General features: G+C 44.8%; 2 protein-coding genes across 5 annotated transcripts in view; one reads left to right on the top strand and one right to left on the bottom strand.

Annotated features, from left to right (window-relative positions):
- Nucleotides 1-2,149: 2,149 nt before the first annotated feature.
- CUNH16orf90 (chromosome unknown C16orf90 homolog) lies at nucleotides 2,150-9,523 on the bottom strand. Its single transcript, XM_036308253.1, has 3 exons — nucleotides 9,098-9,523; nucleotides 3,037-3,390; nucleotides 2,150-2,652 (listed from the first exon to the last, which is right to left on the bottom strand). Exons 2-3 carry the CDS (start codon nucleotides 3,218-3,220, stop codon nucleotides 2,495-2,497), a joined length of 342 nt encoding a protein of 113 aa, XP_036164146.1. The 5' UTR covers nucleotides 3,221-3,390; nucleotides 9,098-9,523; the 3' UTR covers nucleotides 2,150-2,494.
- Nucleotides 9,524-9,882: 359 nt separating this feature from the next.
- CLUAP1 (clusterin associated protein 1) overlaps nucleotides 9,883-18,444 on the top strand; it is a 43,818-nt gene continuing 35,256 nt past the window's right edge. For 2 of the 4 annotated variants that reach the window (XM_036308251.1, XM_036308248.1), the window contains exons 1-5: nucleotides 9,883-10,038; nucleotides 14,499-14,610; nucleotides 15,553-15,637; nucleotides 16,563-16,742; nucleotides 17,944-18,039. In XM_036308251.1, coding sequence (XP_036164144.1) covers nucleotides 10,017-10,038; nucleotides 14,499-14,610; nucleotides 15,553-15,637; nucleotides 16,563-16,742; nucleotides 17,944-18,039 — 495 coding nt within the window. In that variant the 5' untranslated portion in view covers nucleotides 9,883-10,016. Of the gene's footprint in view, nucleotides 10,039-14,498; nucleotides 14,611-15,552; nucleotides 15,638-16,562; nucleotides 16,743-17,943; nucleotides 18,040-18,444 lie in introns of those variants that run through there. The other 2 variants (XM_036308249.1, XM_036308250.1) reach the window with 2 other exon arrangements.

The following is an 18,444-nucleotide window of genomic DNA, read 5'->3' as shown; positions in this document are numbered from 1 at the left end:
ACAAACAAATAAATAGACTTTAATTGGTCACATCCTGTCTTGCACTTTGGGCCATTCCTGTGGGGATTTGCCCCCTTGCTGGGACAGTGGTTTTAGGTGGCCCAGGAGCCGCTTGTTTGGTTGCTGTCTAGTCCCGAGGATGGCTTCCAGGTAAAAGGACCGATTGTGTCATTATCCTGCCAAAGAATGCAGTCCTGGGAAGAGGGTCTAGAGTCGAAAAGCACAACTGGGTTCTTTCTCTAAACTCAGAAGATCCTCAAGCAGCCGCCCCCGTTTGTTTAGGGGTCTCCTTGGCCAACCTTAGGCCTTGAGCTGGGGCACAGTCCTCTGGGGGTCGCTATCCTGGCTTAGAGAAGGCTCTATAGGTGACTCAATGCAGTGGTCAGGTAGGAACGCTGGGCCAGTGCACCTTGCCACAGGAGCCAGGGGGACTGGGACCTTTGGTCCAGGGCAACTCATCTTGGGAGCCTGAGGTTGGCCAAGTCTGGGATCATGTGCTCCCAGCAGTCTCTCCTTGGAGTTTCTGGCCACCCTGGCCATGGAGCCATGCTAGTCGCCCCTTTAGACAGATGAAAACTGGTTCAGGGGCCAGCAGTTACCCAGGAGCCTCGCAGTTCTTGAACGGCCCCTCCAAAACCTGTGTGTGTACTGTTCCCTGGACGGCACATCACCCAGACAGCCCTCCCCAGGGAGGTCCTGAGCCACCTGCAGAGCTGGGTGTCAGGGAGCCAGCCCATGGGGTTGTATGGAGGCTGGAGGCATTGAATGTTTCAAGGTCGGTGAACTGGCCTGGTCTCTGAGTCCTAGCAGCATCCTAGTGCTGTGAGTTACACCCTTGCTAATTGAGGCAGATACACCTTGTTTAATGGGTCAGCTTCAGGATTAAGGGGTGACTCCTTGGGGCCCTTGGTTAGTCATGTGGCCAAGTATTAACTTGTGAGGGTGGGTAGGGGCAGGGGTCCTGGTGACCGTGGTCCTAAAGGTAACTGCCCTTCCAATCCATCAGGCTTCAAGGATAGGCTCCCAAGGGCTGAGACTGGCTCCTGGTGGCCCAGTTCCAAATCCACTGGCCATTCAGGGAATGGGGTGAGGATGCCCCAGGTTGGTCAGGGTGCATTTCCACAAATGTCTGCTTGTTTGAGGCCCTGGGTGCTCCTTCACATCATTTCCCTGTCCCCAGCATGCCATGGCCATGGCTTTCCACTTGTCAGCCTTTTTGGAGTGCTTTTCAAAAAAGCTTTGGGAGGTTTAGGGAAGAACCGTTTAGAGATCAACTCAGCTGCAGCAGATGTCCTTCCTTGAGGGAGAGACTAGGCTGTGGTTTGTCTGCCCTCCATGCTTCAGCAAGGGTGGCTCAACGGGCTGAAGGATGCACTCCCAAGGTGGTTCAGAGGGCAGTGGTGGCCTCCCTGGTATGGGTTTGTTTCCCACCGTGTGGGGGCTCTTTATGTGGATACTGACCCCCCCCCCCCCACACACACACACACACTAGAAGCCACCAGGCTTCCTTCATGCCAGAGTGATGCCATTTTACTTCTACCACATCTATTGGTAAAGCAAGACCCAGAGCCAGTCCCAAGTCAAGACAGGAAGTAATACACAGGGTCAGACCACCGGGATGTGGCCCAGTGGAGGCCACCACAGACTGGGCATCCTCAGATCTGAACCCTGGGGGCAGTCTGGGAGGAACCCAGCTCTCCTGGTCTCCAGAATCATAGATGCTATCACGTGGGTATGGCAGGAGCCCCCCAAAGGGGCTTCCAACCCGGGCTGCCAGGACTGGAAGTCAGCCAGACAGTGAGGGTCACTGAGGCCAACCTGGGTCTTCCCATCCTGTCCCCACAGGGCTGAGGCCTAGTGACATAGACCAGGAGTGATTCTACCCCCAGGGGCTATTGGACACTATCTGGAGACACTTTTGGTTGTCACAGTTTGGAGGAGGGAGCTAGCTGAATCTGGGTAGAGGCTGCTGACACTGCTCAACATCCTACAACACCCCTGATGGCCCCCACCACAAAGAATGATCTGGTCCCAAACAGCAACAGGGCCAGGACATGGAAACTTGCTCTCAGAAGCACAGGTGCCAAGGGGCTGTTTCTCTAATGGAACTGGCCTGATGACAGACAGAGGGACAAAGGTGCATGTGGGCTCTGGCTTTTATTGAGATTAGACCAGCGGGCTCCCCAGCCTCTTTGGGAGCCCCTCTCTCACTCAGCCCGGCCTCCCAGGTACAAGTGGTTTCCTTGAGTTGGAGCAGGCTGCAAGGGCATGCCCAGGCTTCTATTTTTTTCTGTCCCTCCCTCAGGACCTTCTCTTCCTCCCCTCGAGTTTTCCCAAGGTTGGCCCGGGCTCTGGTGCTGGGCACCTGCAGGTGTCTCCATCTGGAGGGGCTAGTGGTGGGGCTGAGCCCTTCCTCTCTGGACCTGCCTCCTCCGCCACCTCCTGGGTCATCTTTCCCCTCCTGTCCTGAGCTGTGAAAACGGCACTCGGATCCCTACGGCCTCTCCAGAGCCCCAGAGCAGATTCTCTTGCACAGTGGACAGGTGGGCTCCTCTGAGGCCTCCCAGGATCTCTTGGGCCGGAACCCCAAGCCTTCATGGGTACCAGGCTGGGAGGGGGCACCCTTGGCTGGATCCATGCTGGAACTGGATCCTGAGGAAAGGGGAGGGAGGAGTTACTTGGAGGGTCCAAGGGGAGGCTGCCAGCCTATCTTATCCGATGATGCCCCCTCCAGAACCTGACACCTTTAAAACAGGAGTGGAGGGATGGGGCTGGGGGGTCTCTTTAAAGATAATCCACAAGTGAGGGAGGGAGGAGGAAGAGGGAAGCATGGTTCAAGTTCTTCATCTGACCCAAACCCTTCATTTTATTAATGGGGAAAGAGAGGCCCAACCAGAAGTGGGGGAGCTTGTTGGTTGCAGAGATGGCACAGAAACCCTGAGGCTTGGGAGTGGGGCAGGGCCCATCTGCATCCGAGTCTCCAACGCACCCCTTCCCTGGGTCTCTCCCTCCTGCATCACCTAGACAGGTGCTCACCTGTATTTCCCAGGCTGTCCCTGGGCAGTTGAGCTTCCAGAAGGGCTGAACGGTGGCTGTTACCTGGGTTCAGAGTCCCCTGTGGCAGGTCCAGGGGCCAGGCCATGCCCTCAGGCCATGGGAGGCAGCCCCCAGCCATGAGCCGGCCCAGCCAGTGACTCTCACACTGGCCAGCAGGCTGCATGTGGCCTGGTAGGTAGAGTGCCAGGCCCCGGAGGTGGCGCAGCCGGAAGTTCTTGGGCTTGCTTCCCTGGGCACTGGGACACTGCTGCTGCTGGGCCCCCAGCCCTCCTTCGTAGATGTTGGATGGTGTGTCCGGGTGACTGGGGAGTCCTTGGGCCCAGCTCACGGAATCTGTGGAGGGGAAAGCAGGAGGGTGATGTCCAGCAGGCCACAGCAGCCACGATGGGAAGACAACACATCACATGCTCATGTGATGGGCTCCAAGTCAGCCTGCCAAACCTCAGCTTACCTGTCTGTCAAGTGGACTAAAATCCTTGCCTCCAGCCTCCCCTGACCCAAGGTATTAATCTTCTCTCCTCTCCCAGCCAACAGGGAGGTCTGAGAAGCCTTAGCCTTGGCACCAAATCCTCTTTCAGGTCTTCAAGTCCTCCTGCCACCTTCCCCTTTTTTTGGTTAATCCTCACCCGAGGATATTTTTTTCCATTGATTTTTAGAGAGAGTGGAAGGAAGGGAGGAGAGGGGAGGGAAGTAGGAAAGAGAGAGAGATGTGAATGAGACACATTGGTTGCCTCCCACAGGCGACCCAACTGGGCTGGCGATTGAACCTGCAACCCAGGTACGTACCCTTGACCGGAAATCGAACCCATGAGCCCTCAGTGTATGGGCTCTAACCATTGACCATACTAGACCCATTTTCCCCCCTAACCTAGATCACTGTGGTATAGAAATTTCACAGTGGGTTCAGAATCACACAGTCCAGGTCACATGTCCTGGACCAGTGGCCATTCCTCTCTCCCAAGTATACATGTCCCTGGTGGCTTTGGGCCCACGTCAGGACAGTAGTACATCTCTCTTCCTACCATCCCTTCCCATAGCCCCACACCTTCTCTTATGTGCAGCTCAGAGAACGCACAGACCAAGGCTTCCATTGAGGGCCAGTTTGGTGGGGGAGGAGTGGCCCAGCCTCCTGTGCAGCAGGGCTCTGCTCTCCCCTGCCTAGGGGGTGGGTCTACAGGTTTCCCTTAGCAACCGGCTGTGTGATGTCACAGGGAAGCCTTCCTGGACCCCCTGAGTTAGAGGTAGGATTAGGCCCTGGACAGAGACAAGGTGGAAGGAGAGCAAGGGAACGGGGCAGAACCTGAGAGAGGTTCCTGGTCCCTCTGGCTTGGGACAGGCCATACAAAACAGACTCAGCTCTTGCAGGTTGAGGAGTCACTTCCAGAAGGACAAAGTTGGGCTGTGCTCTTTCTCTGGAGCACTCCCATGCTTTCCCCTTTCTTATTTTCCCAGGCATGTTACCTTTGCCTTTCTTCTAAGTTATAAAGGCCCTTGTTTTTTTGACTCTATAACTTGTTACCTGAGACTATGCAGCCCAGCTGGCTCACTTTTTCTACCTCTGTGACCTTCTAAATAAACTTTTGCTTGTAAAAGGAAAAAAAAACAACATCCAAAGTTGGAGGAGGTATTGTGCTACTTGATCTCAAACTATACTACAAGACTATAGTAATCAAAACATTGTACTGCCATAAAAACAGACACACAGATCAGAATAAAGAGCCCAGAAATAAACCCACATCTATATGGTCAATTAATCTATGACAAAGGATGCAAGAATATACAATGAGGTAGGTAGTCTCTTCAGTAAATGGTGTTGGGGAAACTGGACAGGTATATGCCAAAGAAATACACCTAGACCACTTTCTTACACTATATACAAGAATAAACTCAAAATTGATTAAGTGTAAGACTTGAAACCATAAAACTAGAAGAAAACAGGCAGTAAACTCTGACATTGCTCTTAGCAAACATTTTTTGGATATGTCTCAATCGGGCAAGGGAAACAATCCAACAAAAAATAAATGGGTCTACATCAAACTAAAAAGTTTTTGCGCAGCAAAGGAAGCCATCAACAAAAAGACAACCTACTGAGTGGGAGAAAATATTCACCAATTATACATCGATAAGGGGTTAATATCCAGATATAAGGAACTCATACAATTGAGCACCAAAAAGATTTAAAAATGGGCAGAGGACCTGAATAGGCATTTCTCCAAAGAGGACATACACATGGCCAATCCTATATAATAAAAGCCTAATATGCTAAGTGTCTGGTCGTTTGGTCGTCTGTTCAACCAATCAAAGCATAATATGCTAGTGATATGCTAAGGCCACTCAACTGCTCGCTATGACGTACACTGACCACCAGGGGCAGACTCTCTGACTGGTAAGTTAGCTTGCTGCTGGGGTCCAACCAATAGGGACTGAGGGAGACAGACTGGACATGCCTTAGAGCCCTCCTGTGGTCCCTTCCCACCTGGCCAACCTCTCACCTCCCTCCCCGGCCTGATCATGAGCTGATGGGTTCCCTCGACCTGGCCTGTGCCCTCTTGCAATCCCACCTGAGGGATCCCCCACCCCTGAGTGCACGAATTTCATGCACCAGGCCTCTAGTAAGATATAAGAAAAGATGCTCAATGTCACTAATCATAAGGGAAATACAAATTTAAACTACAATGGGACATCACCTCACAATTGTCAAAATGGCTGTTATTAAATCAGCAAGTGTTGGTGAAGATTTGGGGAAAAGGGAACCTTTGTGCACTGTTAGCAGCATTACAAATTGGTGCAGCTACTATGGAAATAGTATGAAGTCCTCAAAAATTAAAAATAGAGCTATCATATAACCCAGCAATTTCACTTCTGGGTATTTATCGAAAGACATCCAAAATACTAATTTGAAATGATATATGCATCCCTATGTTCATTGCAGCATTATTCACAATAACCAAGATATGGAGGCAACCTAACTGTCCAGTGATAGAAGACTGGAAAAAGATGTTGTATATATGGGGACTATTACTAGGCCATAAAATGAATGAAATCTTACCATTTATGAAAACATGGATGGACTCAGGGTATTATGCTAAGTGAAGTAAGTCAGACAAAGACAAATGCCATGTGACTTCACTTATATGTGTAACCTAAAAAACAAAGTAAATGAACTAATAAGACAGAAACTCATAGATACAGAGAACAAACTGATAGTTGCCAGATGGGGAGTTGAGGGACATGGTTAAAAAAAAACAAAAAAACGAAGGGCTTAAGTACAAATTGGCAGTTAACAAAATAGTCATGGGAGCCCTGGCTGGGTGGCTCAATTATACCAAGGTTGCGGGTTTGATCCTTGGTCAGGGCACATACAAGAATCAACCAATGAATGCATAAATAAGTGGAACAACAAACAGGTGTTTCTCTCATCAGTTTTTAAAAAGACATGGAGATGTAATATAAGCCTAGGGAGTATAGTCAATAATATTGTAGTATCTATTAGTGGTGTCAGGTGGGTACTAGACTTATTGGGGGATCACTTATAAGTTATATAAATGTCTTATCATTATGCTATACACCTAAAACATAATATTGAATGTCAACTGTAACTGAAAAATTAATGTTAAACTTTCAATTCTATCAATTCACAGATAACATGATCTTACATAGAGAAAAATTAGTTCACACTCAAAATTGTTTGAGTCACAAAATTGTTTGAGACAGTTTGATATCAGCAAAGTTGCTAGATATAAGATCAACACAAAAATTGTATTTCTATACACTGGCAAAAGAACAAAAAGAATAAAACAGGAATAAATTTCACCAAGGAATTGCAAGATAATACTGAAAACTACAAAACATTGCTGAAAAAAATAAAGACGACTTATAAAATGGAAAGACATTCCTGTTCATGAGTTGAAGGCTTAATATTGTTAAGACAGCAGTACTCCCTAAAGTGATCTACAGATACTTTGAAAATCCCAATGGTGTTTTAGCAGAAACAGGAAAGCTGATTCTAAAATTCATGTGGAATTACAAGGGAGCCCAAATAACCGAAAACAATTTTTAAAAAGAATTTAAATTTAACCAAAATAGTATGGAACCAGCATAAGGATAGACATCACAACCAATGGAACAGATTAGAGAGACCAGAAATAAAGTCATATATCTATGGTCAGTTGATTTTCAACAAGAGTGCCAAGACTATTCAAAGGGGTAAAGAATTTCTTCAACAAATGGTGCTGGGGCAATGGATAGCCACATGCAAGAGAATGAAGTTTGACCCCTATCACACCATGTACAAAAATTAACTCAAAATGCATCAAAGACCTAAATGTAAGAGCTAAAAACTCTTAGAAGAAAACATAAATCTTCATGAGCTTGGTTTTGGCAATGAACTGTTAGATATGACAAAACTACAAGTAAAAGAAAAACTAAATTTGACTTCATAAAAATTTAAAATGTTGCTGCTGCAAAAGGCACTCTCAAGAAGTCAAAGCTTACAGAATGTGATAAAATATTTGCAAATCATATATCTGATAAGTGTGTAGTATGCAGAATATATAAAGAAGTCTTATAATTCAACAACAAAAAGACAACCCAATTTTAAAATGGTCAAGTTGAATAGATATTTCTCCAAAGAAGATATACAAACTGTCAACAAGCACAAGAAAAGATGCTCAACAGTATTAGTCATTAGGGAAATACAATTTAAAACACAATGTGATAACTACTTCTTACTCATGAGGATGGATATAATTAAATTTAAATAAATTGAGAAATGTTAACGAGGATGTGGAGAAACTGGAATCCTCCTACACTACTAGTGGGAATGTAAAATGGAGGTGGCAATAATGTACAAAAGTTCAAGTTGGTACACATCCTTTTAAGCTGTTCCCACTGTCAGGCTTTTTGTTGTTTGTTATTTTAGCCATACAAATAACTATCTACTGGTATGTTATTGTGGTTTAATATGGGCTTTCCTAAGGACTAATAACCTTGAGCATCTTTTGCTTTGCTTATTATTTGCCATATATCTTCTTCTTTGAAGTATCTGTTTACATTTTTTGCCCACTTCCTAATTGGATTGAGTTTTGAGAGTTCGTTATGTATTCTGGATAAAACTTTTCATCAGATTGTTTGTGAATATTTTCTTCTAAACTGTGGATTACGCTTTCATTTTCTTTGTTTTGTTAATATTCACCGGAGGGTATTTTCCCATTGATTTTGAGAGAGAGTGGAAGCAAGCGGGGAGCGGGGAGAGAAAGAGGAGAAAAACATCAATGTGAGAGAGACGTGTTGGATTGGTTGCCTCCTGCACGCACCCAGGCTAGGGATGGAGCCTGCAACCAAGGCACGTACCCAGGACTGGAAATGAACCTGGGACACTTCAGTCCTCAGGCTGATGCTCTTATTCACAGAGCCAAACCGACGAGGGTTAGTCTTTCATTTTCTCAAAGTACCTTACCCAACTGGTGAGGCTCAGTGGTTGACCATCCACCTATGAACCAGCAGGTCAGGGCTGGATTCCTTCCGGTCAGGGCACATGCCCAGGTTGCCAGCTCTGTCCCCACTGAGGAGGGGGAGGGTGTGTGTGTGTGCAGGAGGCAGCCAATCAAAGATTCTCTCATCAATGTTTCTCTCTCTCCCCCTCTCCCTTCCTTTCTGAAATAAATTCATTTTTAGAAAAGTGTCTTGAAGAGAAGTTTTAACTTTATATGAAGTCCAGGTTACTTAAAAAATTTTTTGGTGTATCTAAGAAATCCTGCTTAATCCAGTCATAAAGCGTTCCTGTAAGTTATCTTCTAGAAAAGTTAGTTTTAGGTTTTTTTTTAACTTAAAAATACTTTATTGAGCACTTGATATAAACAGTAGTTTCTTGTAAGGTGACAGTTTTATATTTAGGTAACTGTGAAGGTTCATTTACTTGGATTCCCAATTAATTGTTTCAAACCATTCATTGAAAGACTATTCTTTCTCCACTGAAGTGCTCCGTCACCTTTGTCGTACTGACCATATGTGTGTGGATGTATTTGGGGGCTCTCTTTACCGTCCGTGCATTTATGTGTCTGTTACTTCGCCAACACCGACACGAGGGCGGAGGACATGGCAGCGGTTGGCAGTCCCCCTCTCCCATCCTTCCAAGCTCAGCTCACTTCATCTCCCAGCTCTTCTTTTCACCTGTCCTCCTCCAGGGCAGCCGAGGGAAGGCTCCCAGCTGAGGCCCCAGCGGATCTGGCCGGGAGTTGCGGCGCGGTCCTCACCCTAGCCTTTTGGTCCCTCAACCAGGCACACAAACGCTCCCCGACGGAGGGCACGGTTACCAGGACAACCGCCGGCGCGCGAGGACCCAGACCGATTTCCGGCCTGTTGTGAGACCAAGCCCGGTGCGCATGCGCAGTTCCAGGCCTGACACGCTCTCGCGATACCGTGGTCAGCCCCGGCATTCCATCTGAAGTTCGGGGTTATGCCCTTTAAACCTGCGGTCTGTGTTTGGGGGCTTCGGACGCGGCCACAGCTAGCAGTTTACACATGCCAGAGAGAAGTGTGCTGGGCAAGGGATACCCACCCAGCTTCGTGACAGTATCGTGTGTTCTTTCAAGAGGAGTTGAGGAGGAAATGGGAAGCAGTATGTAGAACGTCTAGCATAGTTTCAGGTACATAATAGGTGCTTAGGAAGTGTCAGCCAGTGTCAAATGTCTCTCTGCGAGATGTTGAAGTGGGGTAAAGGGGGCTCGGGTTTGAAGCTTCCGGTCGGGCGGTAATCCCGCACCTCAGTCCTGGATTCCGAGGCATCCCCAAGCCCGCCTCCCCTTCTCTTGCGCGTGCGCGCGCAGTCCGGCCGCTTCGCCTTCCGTTTTGTTTGGCCCCTGCTGCGCGCCGTAGAGAGCTCCGTGCGTTGCCATAGAGACACCTGAGCACTGAGTTGGGGGCGCCTGAGACTCCGGGCTAGTGGGGACCAGAGCGCCATGTCCTTCCGCGACCTCCGCAGTAAGGCAACCCTGCCCCTTGTGACCTGCGGGCCTCCCAAGAGACAGGGACTCCGGCCGCCGGGTTCTCTCCTCTGGGCCCGGCCGAGCGCCTCTGGCCTCTGCGGTCCTGGCCTCTGCCGCCCCCCCGTCCCGGGCCGAGCGCCCCGGCCCTGGCTCAGCACTTTCTGCGGTGATGGGAAGTTTTGTATCTGCCACTGGCTGTGGCTCGTGCGGCTGAGGAACTGAAGTTTTATTTTTATCTGATTTTGATTGATTTGTATAGCCACGTCGCTACCGTATTGGAAAACGCAGAAACCGTTTTGGGGTTGAGTTAGGTTAGAGCCTTGAGAAACGAACAATAAAACCGAGGGGGGTGGGGGGGCGGGACGGCTGAATAATAATTGCAGCTGTCATTTTTTTTTGAATCTTTACAATCTTCCAGGTGGTAAATGTTCTGTGTGTGTGTGCATCATTTTATTTACTCTTCTAAACACGCTTCTGTATTTAGAAATGAGGAAACGGGCACAGAGAGGACTCACCCAGGTGGTAAGAGTTAGCGCTGGAGTTTGAATTCAGGTTGTTTAACCTCCAAAGCCTTCATACTTTCTAAAGGGGCTGATGAGGGAAACGGAACCCAGATGCCTTTGCTAGGAGGCTGGGGACGTGGAAGAATGGGTATGAGAATTAGTTACTACTCCTTCGGGGGGACGCCTGTTACATTTTACATTCACTCTCTTATTTTAGCCCTCACTTTAACAGTGATGTAGGTGGCATAATACCTGGATTTGAGGCACAGGTAGGTAAACTATCTTGCTTTAGGCCACACAGCCAGAACTGGGTGGAACCAAGGATGAGGACATAGTGCTGTGTGAATCAGATCTTTTGCCTTTTGCCCTGGCAGGGTGGCTCAGGTGGTTGAAGCATCCTCTGGTGCACCGAAGGGTTGTGGGTTCGATTCCAGGTCGGGGCACATACCTAGTTTGTGGGTTCGAGCCCGGTTGAGGTGTGTACGGGAGGCAGCCAGTCCATGTTTTTCTCTCTACCTCTCTTTTCCTCTCTCTCTAAAACCAGTAAAGAATATTCTCAAGTGAAGATAAAAAAAAAAAATCTCTTGCCTTTTATACAGTGTCATTTTCTGAATCAGCAGCTGCTCAGCTAACTGGCTCCACTTTCATAGATGTAGCAGGGGATTGCCAGCGTGGTGTGATCTGTAAGGCCAGTTTTCGAACTAAATTGCTGGTACCCGGAATTTCACCGTTAAAGATGACTCCTTTCAGTTATGAGTTGCTCTTTTTCTACAATGTAAATATACAGGAAGAGGCATCATCACCTTTTGTTAATACACCTACTAGCACCATAGTGTGAATTATTCCCTTTGGGATTTGAAGGTTCTTGGTGACTATATGTTGTAGGGACAAGTGTCTCCTTCCTGGTAGTTTAGAGAGAGCACTCTGCTAGGGGACATTGAATGGGGTTGTATTGGGAAGAGTGTACAAGAAGGGGATTTCTGAACATTTTGACATTAAATGAATGCTATACAATTGTGCAATATATGGTAAGACTCTTACTCGTTTTGAAAATGCTGCATAATGAACAGAACTTAACTATTGCTTAGTGGGAAGAAGTATTTAGGCAATGCCTGCCTGTGTGACGGGAAGACTGCTGCTTTATTTTCCATCACTCTATTCAGATTTCCCAAAAAACAGTGGCAGAGGCCCTCAGTGCCGCTGCTCTTTTCTCTGCTCATGCCTTCTCTTTTGCGATCTGGTGAAATCCAGCCTAGCCTCTGATGCCTGGGTAGCTTCTTTGTGACTGTTATTGGGACATTTTGAACATCTACCTTCAAGAAGAGCGAGGACAGACATAAATAGCCTTGGGCACACTGAATATAGATCTTGGCATATTGTTGGAACTCAAAACATGTTTGTTGTGTTCATTTCCAAGTTCTGCCTAAAGCTTAGTGACAGCCACCTCCAGTATAAAAAGTGTTAGTATTACTGTTTTTAAATCTGTTTTATAATAAATCTAATAGTGCTCTATAGTTCAACTATTCTTTTTAAGATTTTTCCTAGTTACAGTGCAACTAATCTTTAAAATTTATGTTAGTAAGTTCCTATGTGCTCACTAAAAAAAAAAAGACAACTCAGAAACATGAACTTTACCCTACCACCATCACCACTCCCCATAATATCACTGTTAACATTTTAAAATATTTTTATTTATGACATTTTATAAGACCAGGTATTTCTCATTTTTAGTGGTAAGAAGATATTCAAGAGAGAGAGAGATCAAAGAGAAATTAAATTCACACCCAATCTCTAAACCCCATTTTAATGTACAGCTTCCACTTCTCCCAGGGCACTTTAACTGTTTCTCAGGAAGCAGATTTTTTATTTTTTATTTTTTTTAATTAAATCTTTATTGTTCAGATTATTACATTTGTTCCTCTTTTTTCCCCCCCCATAACTCCCCTCCTCCCAGTTCCTGCCCCACCCTCCGCCCTCACTCCCCACCCACTGTCCTCATCCATAGGTGCACGATTTTTGTCCAGTCTCTTCCCGCATCTCCCACACCCCTTTCCCCCCCAGGAATAGTCAGTCCATTCCCTTTCTATGTCCCTGATTCTATTATAATCACCAGTTCATTCTGTTCATTCTGTTCATCAAGTGAACCTTGATTCTTAGGTTCACTTGTTGATAGATGCATATTTGTTGTTCATGATTTGTATCTTTACCTTTTTCTTCCTCTTCCTTTTCTTAAAGGATACCTTTCAGCATTTCATATAATCCTGGTTTGGTGGTGATGAACTCCTTTAGCTTTTCCTTATCTGTGAAGCTCTTTATCTGACCTTCCGTTCTGAATGATAGCTTTGCTGGATAAAGTAATCTTGGTTGTAGGTTCTTGGTATTCATCACTTTGAATATTTCTTGCCACTCCCTTCTGGCCTGCAAAGTTTCTGTTGAGAAATCAGCTGACAGTCGTATGGGTATTCCCTTGTAGGTAACTGAGTTTCTTTCTCTTGCTGTTTTTAAGATTCTCTCTTTATCTTTTGCTCTTGGCATTTTAATTATGATGTGTCTTGGTGTGGTCCTCTTTGGATTCCTTTTGTTTGGGGTTCTCCGCGCTTCTTGGACCTGTAAGTCCATTTCTTTCACCAGGTGGGGGAAGTTTTCTGTCATTATTTCTTCAAATAGGTTTTCAATATCTTGCTCTCTCTCATCTTCTGGCACCCCTATAATTCTGATGTTGGTACGCTTGAAGCTGTCCCAGAGGCTCCTTACACTATCCTCGCATTTTTGGATTCTTTGTTCATTTTGGTTTTCCGGTTGGGTGTTTTTTGCTTCCTCGCATTTCAAATCTTTGACTTGATTCTTGCGCTCCTCTGGTCTGCTGTCGGGAGTCTGTATAATATTCGTTATTTCAGTCCGTGTATGCTTAATTTCTAGTTGGTTCCCCAATATAAGATCGAGGGTCTCATTAGTTTTCTTGTAGATCTCATTAAGTTTATCGGCGGCTTCTAAACAGTTCTTGAGAGACCTTAAAAGTGTGGTTCTGAACTCTATATCTTCCATTGACAATTTTGTCCTGTTTCTTTGTCTCCGCATTTTGTTATGCTTCCTTGGTGCACCCCCTAGTGGTCTTTGTGCGCAGTCTTATAGTTAAACCTTGATTGTTGTAGCTAATACCAGGGAGGGTTTGACCTCCAGGCCAAGTGGCTATGAGAATCAGCTGTGTCTGCAGTGAGAGAACTTCTGTCCTCTAGGGAGGTGCTAATCTGGCGTTTGCCTGAGGCTATCTGGCAAATGCCTCTGTGCAGGGCTTGGGCAGGGCGGGTCACACAGGATCAACAGAGTGGGCCGGAGAGAGCAGTTATGGCGGCTCTCAGTCCTGTCCCCAGGGGCTCTGCCTCTCTGAGTCCCAGCACCCGCTGCAAAGCTCAGAGAGAAAGCTGCACTCGCTCTGACCGAAGCCAGACAGTCCCGCTTCTCCCGTTTGAGTCTGGGTCCCTAAAGACTCGCCCGTATCTGGAGCTCAGAGTCTGGGACTCCCTCCTGATTGAAAATGCCAACCGCGCCCTCCGCCGCCAGCCCGCTCCGCGCACACTCCGCACCTCAGAATTTGACTTCAGCACTGCGCCTCCTCTGAGTGTCCGTATGCGTTTCTCTTTCCTCCTAGTTGTAGGACTTCCACTCAGCCAGCGTTCCTGTGGTTCTGGGTGATGTCCCTTCCGTTTTTTAGTTTCACTTTTGAAGTAGTTGTTCAAGGCAGCAAACTCTGATGTTAACCTATGCCGCCATCTTGATTCTCTTCAGGAAGCAGATTATTTTAAGTTTTAACTACTTTTTAAATTCCCTCTTAGTTGATAAATAGTCCCTAAAACTGTCAATAGACTGGGAATAAGGAAGGAAGGCAGAAAAAGTAAGTTAATTAGTTGTTGTTTGACAATGAATTGACTGAATTGTATTTTACCGTGGACAGATTTTACAGAGATGATGAGAGCCTTGGGATACCCTCGACATATTTCTATGGAAAATTTCCGCACACCAAATTTTGGACTTGTATCTGAAGTTCTTCTCTGGCTTGTGAAAAGGTTAGAATTGCACTTTATTGCAGTCTAAGAATGAATACTCAATTTTATTTATTAGCCACCTAGAAACAGGTTATTGTTGTGAAGCTAAAGGAAGAGTTCAATAAAATTTGAGCTTGACAGATTTAGGTGTAACCTGTTAAAAATCAGTTGAGTTTTAAAGAGTGTTGTGGGAATCGAAATATACCAGTGAGTGGAAAAGGGAGACTATTTCTCAGTAGGAAGCAGACAGTGGGGTCCAAATTCTTCTCCATTCCCTCACCTTCATCAGGGAGTGACAAGGTACCTCCCTACACACTCTTAATGAGTACACTGGATTAGAAATTTCAATTTCAATTTGTGTGTAAAACCCAGTATCTAACATTTGCGGTTGGCAAACTTTTTGTTAAGAAGATAGAAAAGAAAAGAAAAAAAGAAGATAGCAAAGACCTTAGGTGTTGCAGGCAACACAAGATCTCTCTTGCATATTCTACCTTGTGTTTTGTTTTTTATAATCCTTGAAAAATGTAAAAACCCTTCTTACTGGCAAGCTGTACAGAAAGACACTAAGGGCTGCAGTCTGTTGACTGCATTACTAACATGAAGAAAGTAACTCCAACAACTCTGCTGCTTCTCAGAGCTAACTAGTTACTGTCAGCCCAAGTAGTCATTCTGATTATTTTAATTAAACTTTGAGGTCTGAGAAATTTAATTTTGTAAGCTGAACCCCAAATTTGATTTTTGAAATTAGTTAAACCTATTCTTGGGGTGAGGATTTGCTCCCTTGAATGTTTGGTATTTTGTGTTGCTTTTGAAGTCTTTCTTAATCTTACTGACTTCGCAGGGGACTCAGAGAGCTTCCCGTTACAGATCCACTGACCTCTCAGTTGCCCTCTTTCTCTTTCGTGGACTTTATAGTAAATAACTGATATCTTCTCTCTGTGTCTGCCTGGCTCTCTCTCATAGGTATGAACCTCAGACTGACATACTTTCTGATGTTGAGACGGAACAAGACCGAGTTTTCTTTATTAAGGCAGTTGCCCAGTTCATGGTTAGTTCCTGCTTATTTGATGGAGTTGTAAAATTAAATATGTTAGAAAGAGAGAAGTCCTAGTTAGGGCTTCTTTCAAGTTTCTAAACCTATTCTATTACCAAGTTTCTTTAGAGCCATTTTTGCAGCAAAGTATTTAGTTTTAATTCAGTATTTGTTAAGATTTTAATTTATTTTTGAATAGGTTATAATATTTCATGGTTCAGAAAAAGAATTTTTGTAGATTATGAAATGATAGAGTAAAATGGCTTCTTATCCTCTATCCTGTCTGCCTTCTGCCCAGCTCCATTCCCAGTAACCACTATTAATATTTTCCAGAGTTTATGCATATGTAAGCGAATAGGATATAAACTCTTTTCTTTCTTTTTGCACAAATGGTGGCATACTGTTTAGAAACTTGTTTCTTCAGTTAATGGTACATTTTGGAGAATTTTCCAAATACATATAGAACTTCTTATTCTCTCTTAACACTCAAATAGTATTGCTTGCCTGGGTAAATCACAATTTATATAATTTATATGGATAGGCATTTAGGTGTATATAACTTTTGCTCTTTGAAGCAATGCTGTAACAGATAACCTATATGCATCTCATTTCCTTTGTTACTATATCCATCTCTAAGATAAATTCTCAGGATTGGAATTGCTAGGTCAAAAGATATGTGTACTTGTAATTGTGTTGCCTTTTACCAAATTGCTCTCCATCAAGATTAGATCAGTTAAAAAAAAAAGAAAGAAAAGGTTGTATCAGTTTACACACCCACTTGCAATGTATGAGTCACTTGAAAGTTTGATTCTTAATATAATCAGATCATATCCCAATTGTTGGTAGAGACATTTTCATATTACCTACATGAAATTTGGTTTAGATTCTATTCTGCATGGAAAAAGTCTTAAACTGTTTGTTTGTTTTGGTCTGAAAATAGGCCACAAAAGCACATATAAAACTCAATACTAAGAAGCTGTATCAAGCAGATGGGTATGCAGTGAAAGAACTATTGAAGATCACCTCTGTCCTTTATAATGCTATGAAGACCAAAGGGATGGAGAGCTCTAAAATAGGAGAGGACGATATCAGCAAATTCAAGTTTGATCTTGGCTCAAAGGTAAGGACAATGAACGGCTTGTAGTGAGGGATGAAATGTGTATTTCTCACTCTGAAATGGAACATGTCATATACTCATAGAACTACTTCTTTCCTTATCCCTTGAATGAGGGCAGTTTGTCAATTTTGTACTCATCAGCATTCGAATAAAAGCAGAGGTCATAATAAATTAATTCAACTATTTACTGAAAGCCTATTGCTAGTAAGGTAGGAGTAGAGCTAGCAGGAACAGACTCCTAGAGGACTAAGGAAATAGGAGGAAAGTCAGCTGTGAATGAATATTGAGAGTCGTTGCTGATGGTTTGATAATCAAAAAGAGACACCGGGGCCCTAGCTGGTTTGGCTCAGTGGATAGAGTGTTGGCCTGCTGACTGGAGGGTCCTGGGTTCGATTCCAGTCAAGGGCACATGCTCAGGTTCTATCCCCAGTAGGAGATCAGTGTAGGAGGCAGCCAATCAATGATTCTCTCTCATCATTGATGTTTCTATCTCGTTATCTCCCTCTCCCTTCCTCTCTGAAGTCAATAAAAATATATTTTAAAAAAGAAGAGACACTGGGGATTTGTAGTTTAGGAGAGGGAGCATGAGCAGAGCAGGGAGATGTTTGTTTGGACTCTGAAAATTTAACATATTCAAGGAAGAAGAGGTGACATGCAAATCCTAAGAAAGAAGTTGCGCACAGGGCTAGATGCTAAATCGTCATCATCATCATCATCTTCATAGTAATGGCTGCCACCCTTGTGGGAGCTGGGTGCTATTGCATGTTAACTCATTTGAACCTCGTAGCAGTCATGTGAAGTGCAGTCTAAAGGCAGAGAATGAGGGGACAAAAGGGTTAACAGAAGGCATCAGGATGCTGCACTAGGAAATGTGTCCCTCAGATTGCCCCTCCCTGTCACTCACTACTGTAGGGGTCCCCTGTGGTGACCTAGTCCAAATAGGAAGCAGGTCAGTTGCATTTGACTTGACATTTGGGTTTATAAGGAGACCTGAAGTTGCTCTAATTCGTACTTAGATCAGTGTTTCCTAAACTGGTATCCTTCGAGCTCTCTTCCACAGGATGTAAGGATATGTCTTGTGGAAAATGTCTTCTGTAGTCAAGTATTCTGACTGGAGGTAGGGGTTGGTATTAGACTGGTTTTTTTCTGAATGCCTATTAAAAACCTGTCACTGAGGTTCCTGTTTTTGATATTTTCCTTCCAGATTGCAGATTTGAAAGCTGCCAGGCAGCTTGCTTCTGAAATCACCTACAAAGGAGCATCTCTGTATGACTTGCTGGGCAAGGAGGTAGAGTTGAGGGTAAGCAGTGCTTAGATAACTTAATTACTTTCTCAGCTAAGCAGATTTTCAAGATTTTCTTTTCTAATTCTTTTTGCCCCTGTTTTTCTGATTTTATTAAACTGTATCTGATTAAATGATATAATGTGTGAGAAAGTAACATATAGTGTATATAGTGTTTGTTGCTATTCCTGCTTCAGTGGGCACTGGTCTGTTTTTTAATAACTCTGACTTCTAGTTCAGGAATGGCAAATACCAGTATGTGGCATGTTGCTGAGACTTTTCTCCTTTGTCCGTGTCGTACGTTATTGATCTTGGTGCTTTTGTTGGTGAACTCAGCCTCAACATTCTTCTCAACAAAATCCTCTTCTGAGCCATGATGGTTCCCAAACCTTGCTGCCCAGTGCAATCACCCAATGCAACTAT

The sequence above is a fragment of the Myotis myotis genome, unplaced genomic scaffold (assembly GCF_014108235.1).
Source record: "Myotis myotis isolate mMyoMyo1 unplaced genomic scaffold, mMyoMyo1.p scaffold_m19_p_5, whole genome shotgun sequence".
NCBI lineage: Eukaryota > Metazoa > Chordata > Mammalia > Chiroptera > Vespertilionidae > Myotis > Myotis myotis.
This window is presented reverse-complemented; position numbering and strand designations above follow the sequence as displayed.